Source organism: Canis lupus, chromosome 5 (genome assembly GCF_003254725.2).
Source record: "Canis lupus dingo isolate Sandy chromosome 5, ASM325472v2, whole genome shotgun sequence".
Classification (NCBI taxonomy): Eukaryota; Metazoa; Chordata; class Mammalia; order Carnivora; family Canidae; genus Canis; species Canis lupus.
Window position 1 is genome coordinate 8,902,749 of NC_064247.1, and position 18,346 is coordinate 8,921,094.

The following is an 18,346-nucleotide window of genomic DNA, read 5'->3' on the forward strand; positions in this document are numbered from 1 at the left end:
GAGTTTTAGAGGTCTGTGGCACGGCTTGTGTGGAGCCCTGAGGGCACTCAGTGCTCCCAGGGAGACGGAGGGCAGAGAGCCTGGGAGCAGATGGTGCAATCTGAGGATCCCCGGGACACACTGAGAGAGACGGTGCCCCCTTCTTGGCGTACACCTGGGAGAGGTGGCACTGCCTCTCCAGGGACAAAAGAGCCAGAGGGCACCGTTTCCCTACTCCGCCCCTCAGTACAGGTGCAGAGATACTTGCTGAGGGCAGCTAACCTGGACACTAGCGCTTTGCTGCACTTTATTCCAAACTCCATGCCCTGTGCTTTGGTGTGACTGCCGCTCTGGGACAAACCTGCATCAGTCCTAACAAGGCAAGACCCTCCTACAGAGGACAAGCACGGGTCTGTGCCATACCAGGTCCCTAAAGTTTGGAGTTTTAAAACTCAGCCAGCCTGCTTGGGGTAGAACACAGGTGCACTACAACACCAGTGGGCAGACAGCCTGGGCACAGACAGGGTGAAGGAAGCAGATCTGAGGGATGCCTGGGACACCTGCTCTTCTGGGAGGGCTTCCTGGACAGTGGTGGGTATGAACTTCCCTCTCCAGGGACAAGAAAGGGGGCTGGTGCCATTACTCTACCCTGCACCTCAGCATAAACTAACTTCAGTAAGCAACACAGCACCGACACTTATGGCCGAAATCGCTTACACCAAGTCTCACCCACCCTGCACTCTACAGGTGCTGCCTGTCTCAGGCAAGTACGCCTAAGAACCAGCACAGTGGGTCCCTCTCTCAGAAGACCAGCACAAATCCCCTCCATGCACCAAGTCTACTGACTGGAGAGTTCCGCAGAGCTTCAGCATAAGTGGAAACAGCATCAGGTCTCTTTTACCAAGCAAACAGAGTACACTTAGTTAAAACTCACCACACTCTGGCCAAGGTCCAAACACTCCCCATTGCAGGCAAGGAGAAACTCTGCAGGGGACCGATCTGAGGAAAAGAGCAGCCAAAATATAGCCAGACAGCACACGACATACCTCAGAGACACTTCCTGAAGCGCCGAGCCCTAGATAATATAGGACCTCTTCTTTATAAAGCCATTACTCTCAGAAGTAGGAAACATAATAGGCTTTCCTAACACAGAGAAGAAAACAGAGATCTAGACAAAATCCCAAGATGGAGGAATTCATCCCAAAGAAAGAATAAGAAAAGGTCATAACAGGGATCTAACTGAAACAGATAATATGAAACATAAGTAATATGTCTGATCCAGAACCTAAAGCAACAATAAGAATACTAGCTGGGCTTGAGAAAAGCACAGAAGACACAGGAGAATCCCTTACCTCAGAGATAAAAGATCTAAAAACTAGTCAGACCAAAATAAAAAATGCAGGAACTGAGATTTGAAATCAACTGGATGTAAGGACCACAAGGATGGAAGAATCAGAGGAACAAATAAGTGATAGAAAAGATAAAATTACATGGGATGCCGGGGTGGCTCAGTGGTTGAGCATCTGCCTTCAGCTCAGGTTGTGATCCTGGAGTCCTGGGATCAAGTCCCACATCAGGCTCCCCCCCAGGGAGCCTGCTTCTCCCTCTGCCTGTGTCCTGTATCTCTGCCTCTCTCTGTGTGTCTCTCATGAATGAATAAATAAAAAAAAAATAAAAAAAAAAAAAAGAGTTGAATACTGAACCAACTGAGCCACACACGTGCCCTGAGACAAATGAGATTTTAAACCAAAGACTGTAACAAGAGATGAAGTGCATTATATCATAATAAAGGGGTCTATCCAACAAGAAGACCTAAAAACTGTAAATATTCATGCCCTCAATTTGAGAGCACTCAAATATATAAAACAGTAACAAACATAAAGGAACTCATTGAGAATTATAAAATAATAGTAAGGGACTCTAACACCCCACTTACAACAATGGACAGATCATCTAAGCAGAAAATCAACAAGGAGGGACGCCTGGGTGGCTAAGCAGTTGAGCATCTGCCTTCGGCTCAGGGTGTGATCCCGGGGTCTGCAATCAAGTCCCACATCAGGCTCCTTTCGGAGAGCTTGCTTCTCCCTCTGCCTGTGTCTCTGCCTCTCTCTCTTTCTGTATCTTTAATGAATAAATAAATAAAATCTTAAAAAAAAATAAAGAAAAGAAAATCAACAAGGAAACAATGGCTCTGAATGACACACTAGACCAGATGGACTTAACAGATATATTCTGAACATTTCATCCTAAAGCAGCAGAATACACATTCCTTTCAAGGGCATATGGGACATTCTCCAGAACAGACCACATACTGGGTCACAAATTAGGCCTCAACAAGTATACAAAGATTGAGATTATACCATGTATATTTTCTGACCACACATTATGAAACTTGAAGTCAACCACAGAAAAAATTTGGAAAGACCACAAATACTGGAGATTTAAAAACAGCCTATCCAAAGAATAAATGAGCCAACCAGGAGGTTAAGGAATAAAAAACACATGGAAACAATGAAATCACGAAAAAGCCTTTGGGATGCCAAAAAAGCAGTCATAAGAGGGAAGTATATAGCAATACAGGCCCACCTCAAGAAGCAAGAAAAATCTTAATCTAACCTTACACCTAAAGGAGCTACAAAAAGAACAACAAATGAAGCCTAAAGCCAGAGAAGAAAGATACAGAAGAAGAAATTAAAAAGACCAGAAATAAATGAAACAGAAAATGCCCAGCAGAATAATAAAACCAGGAGCTAATTCCTCAAAAGAATAAAATTAATAAACCCCCAGCTGGACTTATCAGAAAGAAAAGAGAAAGGACCCAAATAAAGAATGAGAATAAGAGAGGAGAGATTCCAACCAACATCACAGAAATATAAAAAATTATGAGAGTAGTATGAAAAGTTATATGCCAACAAATTGGGAAGTCTGAAGAAATGGATAAATTCCTAGAAACATATAAACTACCAAACCTAAACAGGAAGAAATAGAAAACTTGAAAAGACCAATAACCAGCAAAGAAATTTAATTTATAATAAAAAATCTCCCAATAAACAAAAGTCCAGGGCCAGATGGCTTCCCAGGGAAATTCTACCAAACACTTAAAGCAGAGTTAATACCTATTCTCAAACTGTTCCAAAAAATAGAAGTATAAGGAAAACTTCCAAACGCATTCTACAAGGTTGGCATTACTTTCATTCCAAAAACAAAGACCCCATGGGCAGCCAGGGTGGCTCAGTGGTTTAGAGCCGCCTTTGGCCCAGGATGTGATCCTGGAGACCTGGGATCGAGTCCACATCAGGTTTCCTGCATGGAGCCTGCTTCTCCCTCTGCCTGTGTCTCTGTCTCTCTGTCCCTCATTCATTCATTCATTCATTCATTCATTCATTCATTCATTCATAAATAAATAACCCACTAAAAAAAGAGAACTACAGGTCAATATCCCTAACAAACATGGATGCAAAAATTCTCAACAAGATATAGCAAATTGAATCCAACAATACATTAAGAGTCATTCACCACAATCAAGTGGGATTTATTCCTCGTTTACAAGGCTGATTCAATATTCACAAATAAATCAACGTGATACATCACACTAATAAAAGAAAGGATAAGAATCTTATGATCCTCTCAATAGCTGTGGAAAAGCATTTGACAAGGTACAGAATTCATTCTTTTTTTTTTTTTTTAAGATTTTATTTATTCATGAGACACAGAGAGAGAGGCAGAGACACAGGCAAAGGGAGGAGCAGGCTCCTGTGGGGAGTCCAATGCAGGACTCGATCCCAGGACCCTGGGATCACAAACTGACCCAAAAGCAAATGCTCAACTACTGAGCCACCCAGGCATCCCTACAGCATCCATTCTTGATAAAAACACTCAACAAAGTAGGGATAGAGGGAACATATAGAGCAACATCATAGAATCATATTTCTAAAACCCACAGTTGGTATTATACTCAGTGGAGAAAAACTGAGAGCTTCCCCTCTACAGTCAGGAACAAGATAAGGATGACCACTCTTACCAGTTATTTAACATAGTACTGGAAATCTTAGCCTCAGCAATCAGAAAAGAAATAAAAGGCATCCAAATTAGCAAGGAAGAAGACAAAGTTTCATTATTTGTACGTGACATGATACTCTATGTAGAAAACCCAAAAGACTCCACCAAAAAATTGCTAGAGCTAATAACACGAATTCAGTAAACTCACAGGATACAAAATCAATGTACAAAAATCTGTTGGATTTCTATACACCAATAATGAAACAGCAGAAAAATAAATCAAGGAATCAATTGCACCCAAAACCATAAGATATAGATACCTAGGATACCTATACCTAGGAATAGTACTAACCAAAGTGGTTAAACATCTGTACTCTGAAAACTATAGAATGCTTATAAAAGAAATTTAAAAGGACATGAAGAAATGGAAAAACATTCCACGCTCATGGATTGGAAGAACAAATACTCTTAAAATGTCTGTATTATCCAAAGCAATCTACACATTTAATGCAATTCCTATCAAAATAACACCAGGATTTTTCACACAGCTAAAATAAACAATCCTAAAATTTTTATGGAACCACAAAAGATCTAATAGCCAAAGCAATCCTGAAAAAGAAAAGTAAAGCTAGAGCATCATAATTCCGGACTTTAAACTGTATTACAAAGCTGTAATCATATAAACGGTATGATACTGGCACAAAAACAGATACATAGATCGATGAAACAGAATAGAAAGCTTAGAAACAGAATAGAAAGCTCACAACCATCTGATCAACTAATCTTCAGTAAATAGGAAAGAACATCCAATGGAAAAAGAACAGTCTCAACAAACAATGCTGGGAAAACTGGACGGCAACATGCGAAAGAATGAAACTAGGGGTCTCTGGATGGCAGTCAGTTGAATATTTGACTCTTGGTTTTGGCTCAGATCATGAAATCAAGCCCTGTGTCAGTCTCTGCACTCAGATACTTGAGTATCTCTCTCCCTCTGTCCCTGCCCACTGCACACACTCTCTCTTCCAAATAAACCTTTAAAAAAAAAAGAGAGAGAGAATGAAACTGGACCACTATACACAAAAATAAAGTACATAAAATACCTAAATGTGAGATAGGAAACCATCAAAATCCTAGAGGGGATTATAGGCAGCAACCCTTTTGACATGAGCAGTAGCAACTTCTTACTAGACGTGTGTCTGGAGGCAAGGGAAACAAAAGCAAAAATGAACTACTGGGATTTCATCAAGATAAAAAGCTTCTTCACAGCAAAGCAAACAATCAACAAAACTAAACAGCAACCTACAGAATAGGAGAAGATGTCTGCAAATGACATACCTGATAAAGGGTTAGTATCCAAGATCTATAAAGAACTTATCAAACTCATCACCCAATAAACAAATAATCCAGTTAAGAAACAGGAAGAAGGGATCCCTGGGTGGCGCAGCGGTTTGGCGCCTGCCTTTGACCCGGGGCGCGATCCTGGAGACCCCGGATCGAATCCCACGTCAGGCTTCCTGCATGGAGCCTGCTCCTCCCTCTACCTGTGTTTCTGCCTCTCTGTCTCTCTCTGTATGACTATCATGAATAAATAAATAAAATCTTTAAAAAAAAAAAAAAAGAAAAAGAAACAGGAAGAAGATATGAATAGCTTTTTTCCAAGGCAGACATACAGGTGGCTAACAAACACATGAAAAGATGCTCAATATCACTCATTATCAGGGAACTGCAAATCAAAACTACAATGAGATATCACCTCACACCTCACACCTGTCAACAACACAAGAAATAACAGATGTTGGTGAAGATCCAGAGAAAGGGGAACCCTCTTGTGCACTATTGATGGAAATGCAAACTGGTTGCAGCCACTCTGAAAAACAATATGGAGAGGTTCCTCAAAAAGTTAAAAATAGGACCGCCCCAGGGCACCTTGGTGGTGCAGTTGACTAAACCTCAATTCTTGATTTCCACTTGGGTCTTGATCTCAGGATGTTGAGATCAAGCCCAAGTTAGGCTCCACACTCAGCGAGAAGTTGGCTTGTCCCTCTGCCACCCCATGTGCACACTCTCTCTCAAATAAATAAATAAATACATAAATACTCTGGGAAACAAAGGGCTGTGGAGGGGGAGGTGTGTGAGGGAATGAGGTAACTGGGTGATGGGCACTAAGGAGGGCACCTGAAGGGATGAGCACTAGGTTATACTATATGTTGGCAAATAGAATTTTTTTTTTTTTTAAGATTTTATTTATTTATTCATGAGAGACAGAGAGAGAGGCAGAGACACAGGCAGAGGGAGAAGCAGGCTCCACGCAGGGAGCCCGATGTAGGACTCGATCCCAGGATCACGCCCTGGGCCAAAGGCAGGCATTAAACCGCTGAGCCACCCAGGGATCCCTGGCAAATAGAATTTAAATTAAAAAAAAAAAGGTAAAAAATTTTCAATTAACTAATTAATTAATTAATTAAAATAAAATTACCCTATGACCCAGCAATTGCACTACTAGGTATTTACCCAAAGGATACAAAAATACCGATCTGAAAGGACAAATGCACCCTTTTGTTCATAGCAGCATTATCAACAATAGCCAAATTATGGAAAGACCCCAAATGTCCACTGACTGATATATGGATAAAGAAGATGTGGTGTGTGTGTGTAAAGACACACACACACACACACACACACACTGGAATATTACTCAGCCATAAAAAATGAAATTTTGCCATTTCCAATGACACGGATAGAGATAGAGAGTATTATGCTAAGCAAAATAAGTCAAATAATATATGATTTCACTCATACATGGAATTTAAGAAATGAAATAGATGAACATGGGGGTGGGGAGAGAGCTGAACCATTAAAATAGACTAACTATATGGAACAAACTGAGGGCTGCTGGAGGGGAGGAGGGCAGGGGATGGGTTAAGGGTTATGGGTATTAAAAAGGGCACTAGGTATTATATATAAGTGATGAATCACTAAATTATATTAAAACTATTATTACACTATATGTCAACTAACTGGAATTTAAATAAAAATTTGAAACAAACAAAATAAAAAAAAAAATAGAATAAGCCTAAGGTCCAGAGTATTCCAACAAAAACTTTCCTTTATTAATTCATTGAAGAGTTAAGACTATTTGTACAACTATTCGTGTAGTGAATTACTCTCGCATCTAGGTTAGATTTCTCTATCTCATCCACAAATATTTATCAGGAAGGACTTGTAAACTCTAAATATACCGAGTCTCTCAAACTTCCTAGACTCTTCAGATTTTCTGCCCTAAAATTTCAATAATACGAAAACTTCAAATCTGCCTTGTATGGATTAAAATAATCTAGGCAGCAGTGACAAAATGTTAAACTTACCCCGGTCATCCAAAAGAAGATTTTCTGGCTTAATATCCCTATGAGTTATCCCAATACCATGCAGATAAACCTAAAAGGGAAACAGAGGGGAAAATACCAAATTTGGGTACTTGTTTCATTCATAATAATTTTAAGCAAAAGGAAAAGAGACAACTGTACCTACCACTCCTGCCATGAGTTGGTGAAAGAACCTCTGAGCATCTTGTTCAGGCATGCCTATGTCTGGCTCTGTAAGAATTAATTATGAAAGTTAGTTTGCCAGGTACAACAATAATCAGGCATCAACCACAGTCTCCTAAGGTTAGATTTTTGCGATGGTACTCTGGCAAGCAAAATCTTGTGGTAACAATTAAAAGACTCTGACTAACTAACTAACTCATACAATACTTTTTTTTTTTTTTTTAATATTTTTTATTTATTTATGATAGTCACACAGAGAGAGAGAGAGAGAGAAGCAGAGACATAGGCAGAGGGTGAAGCAGGCTCCATGCACCGGGAGCCCGACGTGGGATTCGATCCCGGGTCTCCAGGATCACGCCCCGGGCCAAAGGCAGGCGCCAAACCGCTGCGCCACCCAGGGATCCCAACTCATACAATACTTAATAACTAACTCATACAATACTTAATAACTCATATTTCCCCATCTGTTATGTGGCAAAAATAAATTAACATCACAGGAAAGTTACAGAGAGAAACAACAAACTATTATCCAAATCAAGAATGGAAGGCATACCCTAAAATCTCTGCTTATCTTACACTAACCATGATTTGTTTAGCATCTTTCAAATTCTCCCCTAATTTCCTCTAAACACTATGGCAATATTTTCCCCACCACCAAAAATGTAATTGCCAAAGTGTATGCCTGGGCAAATATAAACTAATTTCACTAAATATTTAACAACAAAACGAAACTTCATATAATCGCTCGTACTACAAAGCCATGAATGACTGCAAAGTTCCTTCAGGAAATATAGTTTTATTAAGAAATGCTCTATTTTGAGTGATCTTTTTAATATTTTGATCTCCTCTTAACCTCTTATTTTCTTTTATACTGAACTCTCTTCTGAGATATGTACCAGAGATTCTAATAATATTTTTAAGTGATAAATTTTGATCCACATAATACATTTTTATGTACTTCTCGGTGTTTTGTAATATCAAGCCTTTAAATCTACATAAAATAATGAAGTAGCAAGTACAGAATTTACTAAATATAGGCAAAGAAATTCTAGAAAATTCTTAAGTTAATTTCATTTAAACATGAAGAAGATATATAACAACATGCTGTTACTTTGGCTGTCAGTGTATGTAATGATTTCATGTAACTGAAATGTCTACAAAGAATCACTGTATAGGTACATAATACATTGCACTCATGATACTTCAACCTATTAGTTTATCATTCTTAAACTTTACAAAACCACAATCCTAACCAAAATTACATACACAATTTGGGGGAAAAGTTTTCCTTGATGATTCCGTATATGTTTTAATGTGTTAATATAACCTGCAAAAACAAGAAAACTTACTCCAATTTCGCTGTTGCATAAGCAGTTCTGAATGGGCAATGACCAAATAGCAGACCCAATATGAAAAAAAAAATTAGAAACTTGTTTAATAGAACAGCTATCTTAAAAAGCTTATTTCCATACCTATTCTGTCAAAAAGTTCTCCTCCACTACAGTACTCCAGAAACAGATACTGGATATTGCCTTCTCTCCTGTGACCATAGAATTTCACTACATTCTCATGATTTAACATTTTATTGATACAGATCTCTTTCTTAATATTTTCTGGACAGTCTATGGCACGCTTCATGTCTACAATCTTGACTGCAACTGCTTCTTCAGTTCTTCTATTCACAGCAAGTTGAACCCTAAAAAAGAAAAGGAACACACCTGAATTCTGTTTCTTTGAAAACTTTAAAAGATTAAATATGACGTGTCCAACAGTTTTACCTTCATTACTTTCTCTACCCAACAGAAAATACGAAAATGGTTTCTGCCGTGTTCTCAACACATACTACTCTTTTCCGAAATGTGAAGCATGATGGCTAGCTAATGCTCTAAGGAAGTCATGATGATGTATCTCCAAAGGTTATTTGATAAATACTTGATAAAATACACTAAAATAGAGTAACAATAATTCCAGGCCACATCACATATACACATGCCCTATTCATTTAAAGATTTTTTTTTTAATTTATTCATGAGAGACAGAGAGAGAGGCAGAGACACAGGCAGAGGGAGAAGCAGGCTCCCTGCAGGGATCCCTGCTCCCACCCAGGGATCCCTCTATTCATTTAATTTTAATAACACAGGCAGCACGGGTGGCTCAGCGGTTTAGCGCTACCTTCTGCCCAGGGTGTGATCCTGGAAACCCCGGATCAAGTCCCATGTCTGGCTCCCTGCAGGGAGTCTGCTTCTCCCTCTGCCTCTCATGAATAAATAAATAAAATCTTTTTAAAAAATTAAAAAGCAATAATTTTAATAACACTACTTAAGATTTCCTAACCTCATATTATGTATGTCTGTGATAACTGTTCTAAGGGGTGGGTATTATTGTCCTCTGAGAGCTGAGGAAATGGAGGCACAGATTATGAAGTTTGCCTAAGAACGCAAACCAGGGCAGCCCAGGTGGCTCAGCGGTTTAGCGCCGCCTTCAGCCCAGGGCCTGATCCTGGAGACCGGGGATCGAGTCCCACATCGGGCTCCCTGCATGGAGCCTGCTTCTCCCTCTGCCTGTGTCTCTGCCTCTCTCTGTGTGTGTCTTTCATGAATAAATAAAATATTTAAAAAAAGAACGCAAACCAATGTGTTAGTATGTGATGAGTGAAGATTTGCAACCAGGTGATCCGACTCCAGAATCATTTAACCCCTATGCTTAAACCCCAGGAAGGAATATGTGGGAGGAGAAACTGACTACACAGGTCTCTTTCAACTCTTTGTAGAGAAAAATATCTGGGGCAGCCTGGGTGGCAAAGCGGTTTAGCGCCGCCTTCAGCCCAGGGCGTGATCCTGGAGACCCAGGATTGAGTTTTACGACAGGCTCCCTTGCCTGCTTCTCCCTTTGCCCGTGTCTCTGCCTCTCTCTCTGTCTTTCATGAATAAATAAAATCTAAAAAGAAAAAAAAAAGAAAAGAAAATGTTGTGTGTGTGTGTGTGTGTGTGTGTGTGTGTATATATGAGAAAAAAAATAACCCTTACAAAAGATTATGCACCCAAAAAATTCTTAGACCCCGAACGCAAACACCTGTTCTCTAAGATGCCACTGTATCAGAATCAACAACTGCAAAACAAAGGGCTGCAGGAGGGAAGGAGGATGGTGTGGACTGGGGGAGGATAGGGTGGTGCCTGGGGGTGTATGGGGGTGTGACTGGAGGGGATGGGGGGGATGACTGAGTACCAGGCACTGAGGAGTCCAGGCCAGATATTCACTGGGGGAGGATGGGAGTGACTGGAGGGATGGAGTGGCGACTGGGTGAGGATGGGGGGGGGGGGGGGGGGGTGACTGGGTGAGGATCGGGGTGTGACTGGGGGAAGATGGGGGTGACTGGGGTGATGGGGGTGACTGGGGGGAATGGGGGGTGGCTGGGGGGATGGGGCACTGAGGAGAGCCCATGATGGGATGAGCACTGGGTGTTATATACATGTTGGCAAGTTGAATTTAAGTAGAAAGCAATGTTTTTAAAGCACACAAAGGGAGTATGTACTCAAGAGAGCAGACAGAAAACTGAAGCGAGTGCGAGCGCAGGGTGGGAGCGCCGAACTCACTCTCCATAGGCGCCTTCTCCCAGGGTTTGCACCAAGTCCCAGTCCTCCACAAAGGGCACTGCCATGACTCCAGGCCGCAGCACGGCTGCAAAAGGCAGGAACCCAGAGAAGATGGGGGTGAGGGCCAGGCTCGGCCACCGCCGCCATCCCTCAGGGCTTGGCTCCCCCGCACACCCCGCCCCTATTTTCTCCAAGGCTTTAAACCGCGAGCAAGTGCCCGGGGTTCCGGCGTCCTGTGGTGTGAACCGCCATCCCCACGCCCACGCGGGACGAGGCGGGGAGCGCCTCCCGCAGGCCTGTGAGAAAAAGCGGCGGGGCGGGGGAGGGGGGCCGGGGGCTGCGGGGCGGGCGGGGCGGGGGGCTGCCGGCCGGCGCAGGCCAGCGCGAGGGACCCCCGGCGCCGCAGCCCCTCCTCCCCGGCGCCCGCTCCAATTCCCACCCCCGCGCCGACCCGGAGGCCGGGAGGAGCCTGGGGCGGGGCCAAACTGCCCCCAGAAGCGGAAGGCAGGGCCGGCGGGCCCCGGAGCCGCCCGCGCCCGCGCGTCGGGGTTCGGGGTCCGCAGCCCGCAGCCCGCAGCCCCCGGAGGGCGGCCTCCGTCACCCCCCACCCGGCCCCCGGCCCCCGGCCCCTCGCCCTCCGCCCGCCGAAGCCGCCCCTCGGGCCAGGCTCCCCGATCCCCTGCGCTCGGCACTGAGAACTGCCTCTCGCCATGCCCCTCTCCGCTAACGGGGACCCCGAGCCCCTTCTCCAACCCCTTCCCACCCTACCGGCCGCCCCTCCTCACCAGGCCGTCCTTTGCCCGCCACCACAGGAATCCAAATGCAGCGCTTTTCCCGCCAAAACCCTGCCGGCGTCACGCTGTCGCAAACGCGCGCAGCCTTGCCGTAAAGCAGGAGAGCGCGAGTCCCGGCGTGCGGCTGCTCCTCAGCGCGGCGGCGGCGGGCGGCGGGAGGCTGAGCCCGAGCCCGAGCCCGAGCCCGAGCCCGAGCCCGGGCGGGCCGGGCCCGGGGTGCTTTGGAGTCGAGGGGAGGTGCGGGCTGGAGAGGTTTAGGAGCTGCGGGGCGCAAAGGCGCGCAGGTTTCGGTGCTTCACCCGACGCCGGGCCGCCCTTGCGCCTCCGACGCGGGCACACGCTCGGCGGGCGCGGGGTCCTCAGGTCCCCCCCCGCCCTCCGGCCCGCCCCCCCCTCGCCCTCCGGCCCGGCCCTCTGAGCCCCCTGCCCACGCGTGCGGGGTCCTCGGGGCCCCCCCCCGCCCTCCGGCCCGGCCCTCTGAGCCCCCTGCCCACGGATGCGGGGTCCTCGGGGCCCCTCCTCACCGCTCTGGACCCGCGCCCCCCCCCCCCCCCCCGCGCCCTCTGAGCCCGTTGCCCAGCGACCTGGCTGCATCCAGCAGGTTGTACTCAGAATCGCCTGCTCGGAGACTAAAAGGCGTAGGGACCGCTCAGAGTAGAGCCAAGAAGCTAGGAACAGCTGTTGTGAACCGAACCTGGTGAAGAATGAAAACTTTATGACGGGAGTGAGAAGCACCTAAAGAAGACTGGCCGCGCTGCAGGGCGGGTGGACGGCCTCCAGCTCTCGTAGTGTGAGGGCATGTCAGGATAACCAGTTTTGCCTCGTCTCCAGGCACCAAATCCATACCTTGGCCCAAACTTTATCAGGGAACAGCATCTCCATAGCCTAGTTCCACCTGCTTTCTAATTCTTACTGTATGAGAAACAGACATTCTTAGACCCCGAATGCAAAAAGACTGTTTTGCCTTATTTTAGGATGCAGCTTTTAAACGCAGAGTAACCAGCTTAAACGGGAAAGGAGATTCTGGGGAAAGAGACTTGCTTGAGAACGAAATAAAGTGGGAAAACTATAGGTATTCCCCTGACAATAAACTAGACAGGGAAATCAAGGTGCAGGTGAGATCATCTCCATTAAATTCTCCAGTTCTTAAAATTGGGCCACATACCTGGAGTATAAAGCTCTTGATTGTGATACTAGTAATAGAGTAAATGAGTGTACAACATGCTATCAAAAAAGCACACATTTGTTTTAAAGCAAAGTCAGGAACAAAGAAAGGCGAGACCATTTCAAAGTTCTTACTGGAGAAGTTTTTAACCGGGACATCAACACTTTAGGCTTCATATAATAGTTAAATTTTCCAAGGTCATTTACTCCGTTTTCTCTCATTTTCACACTGTGCTGCAAAGACTGAAGAAAGGAAGAGGAGGTCCTGCCCAGCTCCTGTGTCTAGGTGGAATTAAGGTAGGTTAGCCTGAAAGAGTATGGTATGCAGATTTCAGGCAGAACAGCAGATAAAGACAGCGTGTGAGAGAATCCGTACACACAATAGCCTCTCTTCCCTTCTCAAACCTTACTAGAATAGTAAATATTAAAATTATGATTTAATAATAAAAACAGTAAATTTGTAAAAGGCAATAACTCACAAGAATGCACTATGAAAACATTTTCAGAAATTGGGAAGTTGGGGATCCCTGGGTGGCTCAGCAGCTTAGCGCCTGCCTTTGGCCCAGGGCATGATCCTGGAGTCCCCGGATCAAGTCTCACATCAGGCTCCCTGTGTGGAGCCTGCTTCTCCTGCCTGTGTCTCTTTCTGTGTCTCTCATGAATGAATAAATAAAATCTTAAAAAAAAAAATTTGGGAAGTTTTCAGATGAATGATAACTTAGATGAATCTTAAAGCTAGCAATAGGAAAGAAAAGGAATTTCTATCACAAACCTCCCAAAAAGGCTCAAGTTGGACCCATGACACCAGGTAACTGAATGTGGAGGTGAAGGTGGAGCTAAAAAGGATAGGTTGAAAGACTGGGATGCCTGGGTGGCTCAGCAGTTGAGCATCTGCCTTCGGCTTAGGGTGTGATCCCAGGATCAGGGATTGAGTCCCACATCAGGCTCCCTGCATGGAGCCTGCTTCTCCCTCTGCCTATGTCTCTGCCTCTGTGTGTGTCTCTCTCATAAATAAATAAACCTTAAAAAAAAAAAAGAAGAAAGAGACTGTAAGAAGCCTAAAGAACCCTGGCCCCTCCCCCTCTGTGTACCCCACTGAACTGCTCCTCCTCAAAGTTGGTACAAGACTTGAGAGGGTAAACCCTATCCTAACTGGAGAGCACCAGGCAGGGTTAAAAGCCTTGGTTACCTTACTGAAAAAGTTATTAAGTTTATGTACTGAAGGTTGAACCTCAAAGCCTTCTTACCCCACCTTACTGGCAAAAATCTGCCAGCTGGATGGATATACACGCCTTCTTGAGGGAATCTTACCTATATTAAAGATCTAAAAATACCAGTATCAAGGATTTCCTATGTAAACAATTAGATAACAGAACTATGTTCCTATGTAACAATATGATAATTCAGCCAGATAAAGGAGAGAAGCCCATGTTGAGTAAGCCCCACCCCAAGAAGACTTTCCAATCTGCTTTTTAGGACCCCACTCTTAAGAGCAGATAACCAAGAATTTGAAAACGTCTTTAATATGAAAGATATTAAAGCAAAAATTTTTTGAATTTTTTAAAAGATTTTACTTATTCATGAGAGACACAGGCAGAGATCTGGGCAGAGGAAGAAGCAGGCTCCATGCAGGGGGCCCAACGTGGGACTTGATCCCAGGACTCCAGGATCATGCCCTGAGCCAAAGGCAGACACTTAACCACTGAACCACCCAGGTGTCCCAGAAATATTTTTTTTAAAGAGCTTTTGGACATAAACAAATGACAGCAGAGGAGCATCTGAGTGGCTCAGTGGTTGGAGTGTCTGCCTTTGGTTCAGGGTGTAATCCCAGGGCCCTGGGATTAAGTCCTGCATCAGGCTTCCCACAAGAAGCCTGCTTCTCCTGCTGCCTGTATATCTGCCTCTCTCTGTCTCTCATGAATAAATAAATAAAATCTTTTTAAAAAATGATAGAAAAAAATTGGTTAGAAAAAAAAGTTTAGGAAATCTCTCCCAGAAGGAAGAATAAAGGTGAAAAACAGAAGAATAAATATAAGACTATCAGGAGACTAACCCATTAAGTCCAAAATCCAAGTAACTTAATTTTCAGAAAGAGAAACGAGTTGTGGGAATATACAAATAAGTAAAAAAATGTCCCAGAACTGAAGAACTTGATATTCCATACTTACAAGTTTAAAGTACTCAACAATGGATGACCCATTCCCAAGTGCATCACTGGGAAATTTTCAAAACATTACATAGAAAGTATCTTAATATGTCTGGGATGGGAGTTAGAGGAATGGACACATAGGAAAAAAAAAGAATAGCACTGCACTTCTGAACATTTAGAAGACGCGTGAGTGGCTCAGCAGTTGAGTGTCTGCCTTTGGCCCAGGGCATGATCCTGAAGTCCCAGATTGAGTCCCACATTGGGCTCCCTGCATGGAGCTGCTTCTCTCTCTGCCTCTGTCTCTGCCTCTGTCTCGCTCTCTCTCCCATGAATAAATGAAATCTTTAAAAAAAAAAAAAAAAAAAAGAAGAAGAAGACAGAAAACCATGGGCCAATACCTTCAAAATAATTCTAAGGAAAAGTTATCCCCAACTTGAAACTCTGTCCATAGCTAACCTAACAACTGAGTGTGACAAGACATACAAGATCTCAAGAGCTTTATCTCCCACATGTTTTTCTCAGGAAGTTAGGTAGAGGTGATGAATCCAGAAGGAAGTTAGGAGATTAACACATGACAGTTGAAACCCAACAAGTTGGGTAGCAAATCTAGAATGTAAACCAATCCAAACTGGAACATAGCAAAACAGAAGACCTCTCTAAGAATGAATACTTAACAAGTCTGAACGTATTGAAAGAATGCTGGGACAAATGAAGGAGTCTGGGGAAAAATTAGCATCAAGTACAAAATACCAAAATACAAAATAGGGAAAAAAACCCTCCCCAAAAGTTATGCCAGGGGGAAAAAAAAAGGAACCTAGCTCTAGAAAACCATAAGGTAAAAACACTAGTGAGCTGATCTAAATAATTATAGATCTAATTTGTGGGACCCAGGAAATTTAACAAAAATCCCCTACCCCTGGACAAGCAGAGCAGGACTAACTCCATTTTGTGCTACACCCGCCACCTCCTGTATCACCCCCACAGGACCTGCTTATTGCTTAAGGTGCTGCCCCACCCTAGTCAAGCCGCTGGGCACACCCTAATCGGAAATCGGCTCATAACAATGTAACCCTGCTTTGTGCCCGCCAAAACTGCAGCCAAAAATGCACGCCAATTCTGACCAAAGTAATAGGCCGGCTCAAATGGATACTATAGGGTAAGGTGTAATTCAATTGGCCACCTGCATGTGGACCGACATGACTGCGCAACTTTCTGCATATCCCATTGGCCACTGGCCCCTATAAAGCTGCTACGCCTCTTAGTCTCGGGGTCCAAGTCCCTGCTCCGCTGTGCCGGGTACACTTGGACCCAAGCTCGAGCTTGTAAATAAACGCTCGTGTGTTTGCATCGGCATCGGCTCTTTTGTGGTTTCTCGAATTCGCAATCTTGGGCACAACATAATTAAATAAACATCTAAAATAAATATACATGGTATATGTGTGTTCATGGGAATAATAGACTAGTGAAAAAGCTACAACCTCAATTTCCATATCACCAAGTCACCAGATGATACCTAAAATTGAAAAGCCAATGCATAGCAAAATAAAGAAAGTTATTTAATAATCTGGAGTAAGTACTATGATAATCAGCAGAGTTGAGAGGCTATCTTGGGGGGGGGGTGGAAAAGAGCGTTGTTGCTTTTTTAAAACTATTTTATTTTTCTCACACTAAGTGCACTAGAACAATAAAGTGAAAAGTAAATTTTGGGGCAGCCTGGGTGGCTCAGCAGTTTAGTGCTGCCTTCAGCCCAGGGCATGATCCTAGAGACCTGGGATCAAGTCCCATGTCAGGCTCCCTGCGTGGAGCCTGCTTCTCCCTCAGCCCATGTCTCTGCCTCTCTCTCTCTCTCTCTCTCTGTGTGTGTGTGTCTCTCATGAAAAAAATAAAACCTTTTTAAAAAAAGTAAATGTTTTAAAAAGATAGTTTCATGTAGCCTAGAAGGTAACAAAATTAAAATCATACAACTAACACCTATAGTGATAAATTAAAGGATTAGCCCATATATGCTCCTGAGGGAGATTACTAATGATCTTTACCTGTATTGCTCATATTGGTTAAAAAAACAAACAAACAAACTCAGAATAACCTCTTCCACAAGGAGAAATTCTGTATACAAATCAAGTAATATATTTACATATAGTAAATGAAATCTTAGACCAAATTTAAATCTCACCCACAGGTCAAACACTTAGTATATAAATTGGTTTGGAAGGTTAAGTTTCCTGGGTATACAAGAATACCTGAGTATACTCTTTAGGGGCACCATTATGACCTGAGTATACTCTCTAGGGGCACCATTATGACTTATCTAAAAGCCATGTAATTGCTCCTGTTTCTTAAAAAGGTAACATTAAACAGTTACCTTGTAGTTCTTTTTCTTAATGACTTAGGGTTTATGTACATCACTGATACATGTTTTGCGTTGTAAGGTACAAAATGTCCAGCTGTACTGAATATAAGGTTGTTTGTCCTGACATTGAATATTGATGGAACTACTGTGCTTTGAGTCAAAATTTTTTTAAGTTTCTCTTCCCCCCCCCCCAAAAAAAAAAAGAAAAAAAAGTTTCTCTTCCCCTTTACTGCAGTCAGGAAAGCACTGTCTCCAGGTACTTTCTAATAGCAATTACTCTCCTTTCTAATTTGCAGCTTATTTGGCAAGGGTTTCAAAACCAGATCATTGAATTTATTAGTGGTATATAACAACAACATGGGCCACATATTTAGCTGAGACTGAGAAAGAAGTTTAAATAATCACAAGAGCTTTAGTGATAGGCTAAAGGAAATGAGCAAAGGGACATTTAACTGCATCATGGGTAACGAAAAGCTGGATTTCAAACAGAAATGTATGATATTTCAGCTGATTCAAAAACACCTGACCACTAAATTCTATATATAATATTGGAGAAGTTTCATCCTCTCCAATGAGAACAACAGTTTCACTGTCTGCCTTGAGTCTTCAAAAGTTCAAGTGATTGAGTCTCACTTAATTTATTTTTGCTGAAAAACAAAACAAAACAAACAAAAAATCCAGCTAGTCCTAAAAACCACTGGTGAGATCAGGTCTGGGTAGCTTTCTGTCCCTCATAAAACCAAAGAGCCTGAAAGGACAAGAGATATTGAAAA

General features: G+C 43.3%; 1 protein-coding gene across 2 annotated transcripts in view; it reads right to left on the bottom strand.

Annotated features, from left to right (window-relative positions):
* CHEK1 (checkpoint kinase 1) overlaps positions 1-12,026 on the bottom strand; it is a 32,392-nt gene extending 20,366 nt beyond the window's left edge. Inside the window, exons 1-5 of one of the 2 annotated variants that reach the window (XM_025465031.3) lie at positions 11,902-12,026; positions 11,117-11,201; positions 8,996-9,219; positions 7,507-7,571; positions 7,344-7,413 (exon numbers count right to left, since the gene is read on the bottom strand). In XM_025465031.3, coding sequence (XP_025320816.1) covers positions 7,344-7,413; positions 7,507-7,571; positions 8,996-9,219; positions 11,117-11,181 — 424 coding nt within the window. In that variant the 5' untranslated portion in view covers positions 11,182-11,201; positions 11,902-12,026. The remainder of the gene's footprint in view (positions 1-7,343; positions 7,414-7,506; positions 7,572-8,995; positions 9,220-11,116; positions 11,202-11,901) is intronic. The other variant, XM_025465032.3, reaches the window with a different exon arrangement.
* Between the last annotated feature and the right edge of the window lie 6,320 nt (positions 12,027-18,346).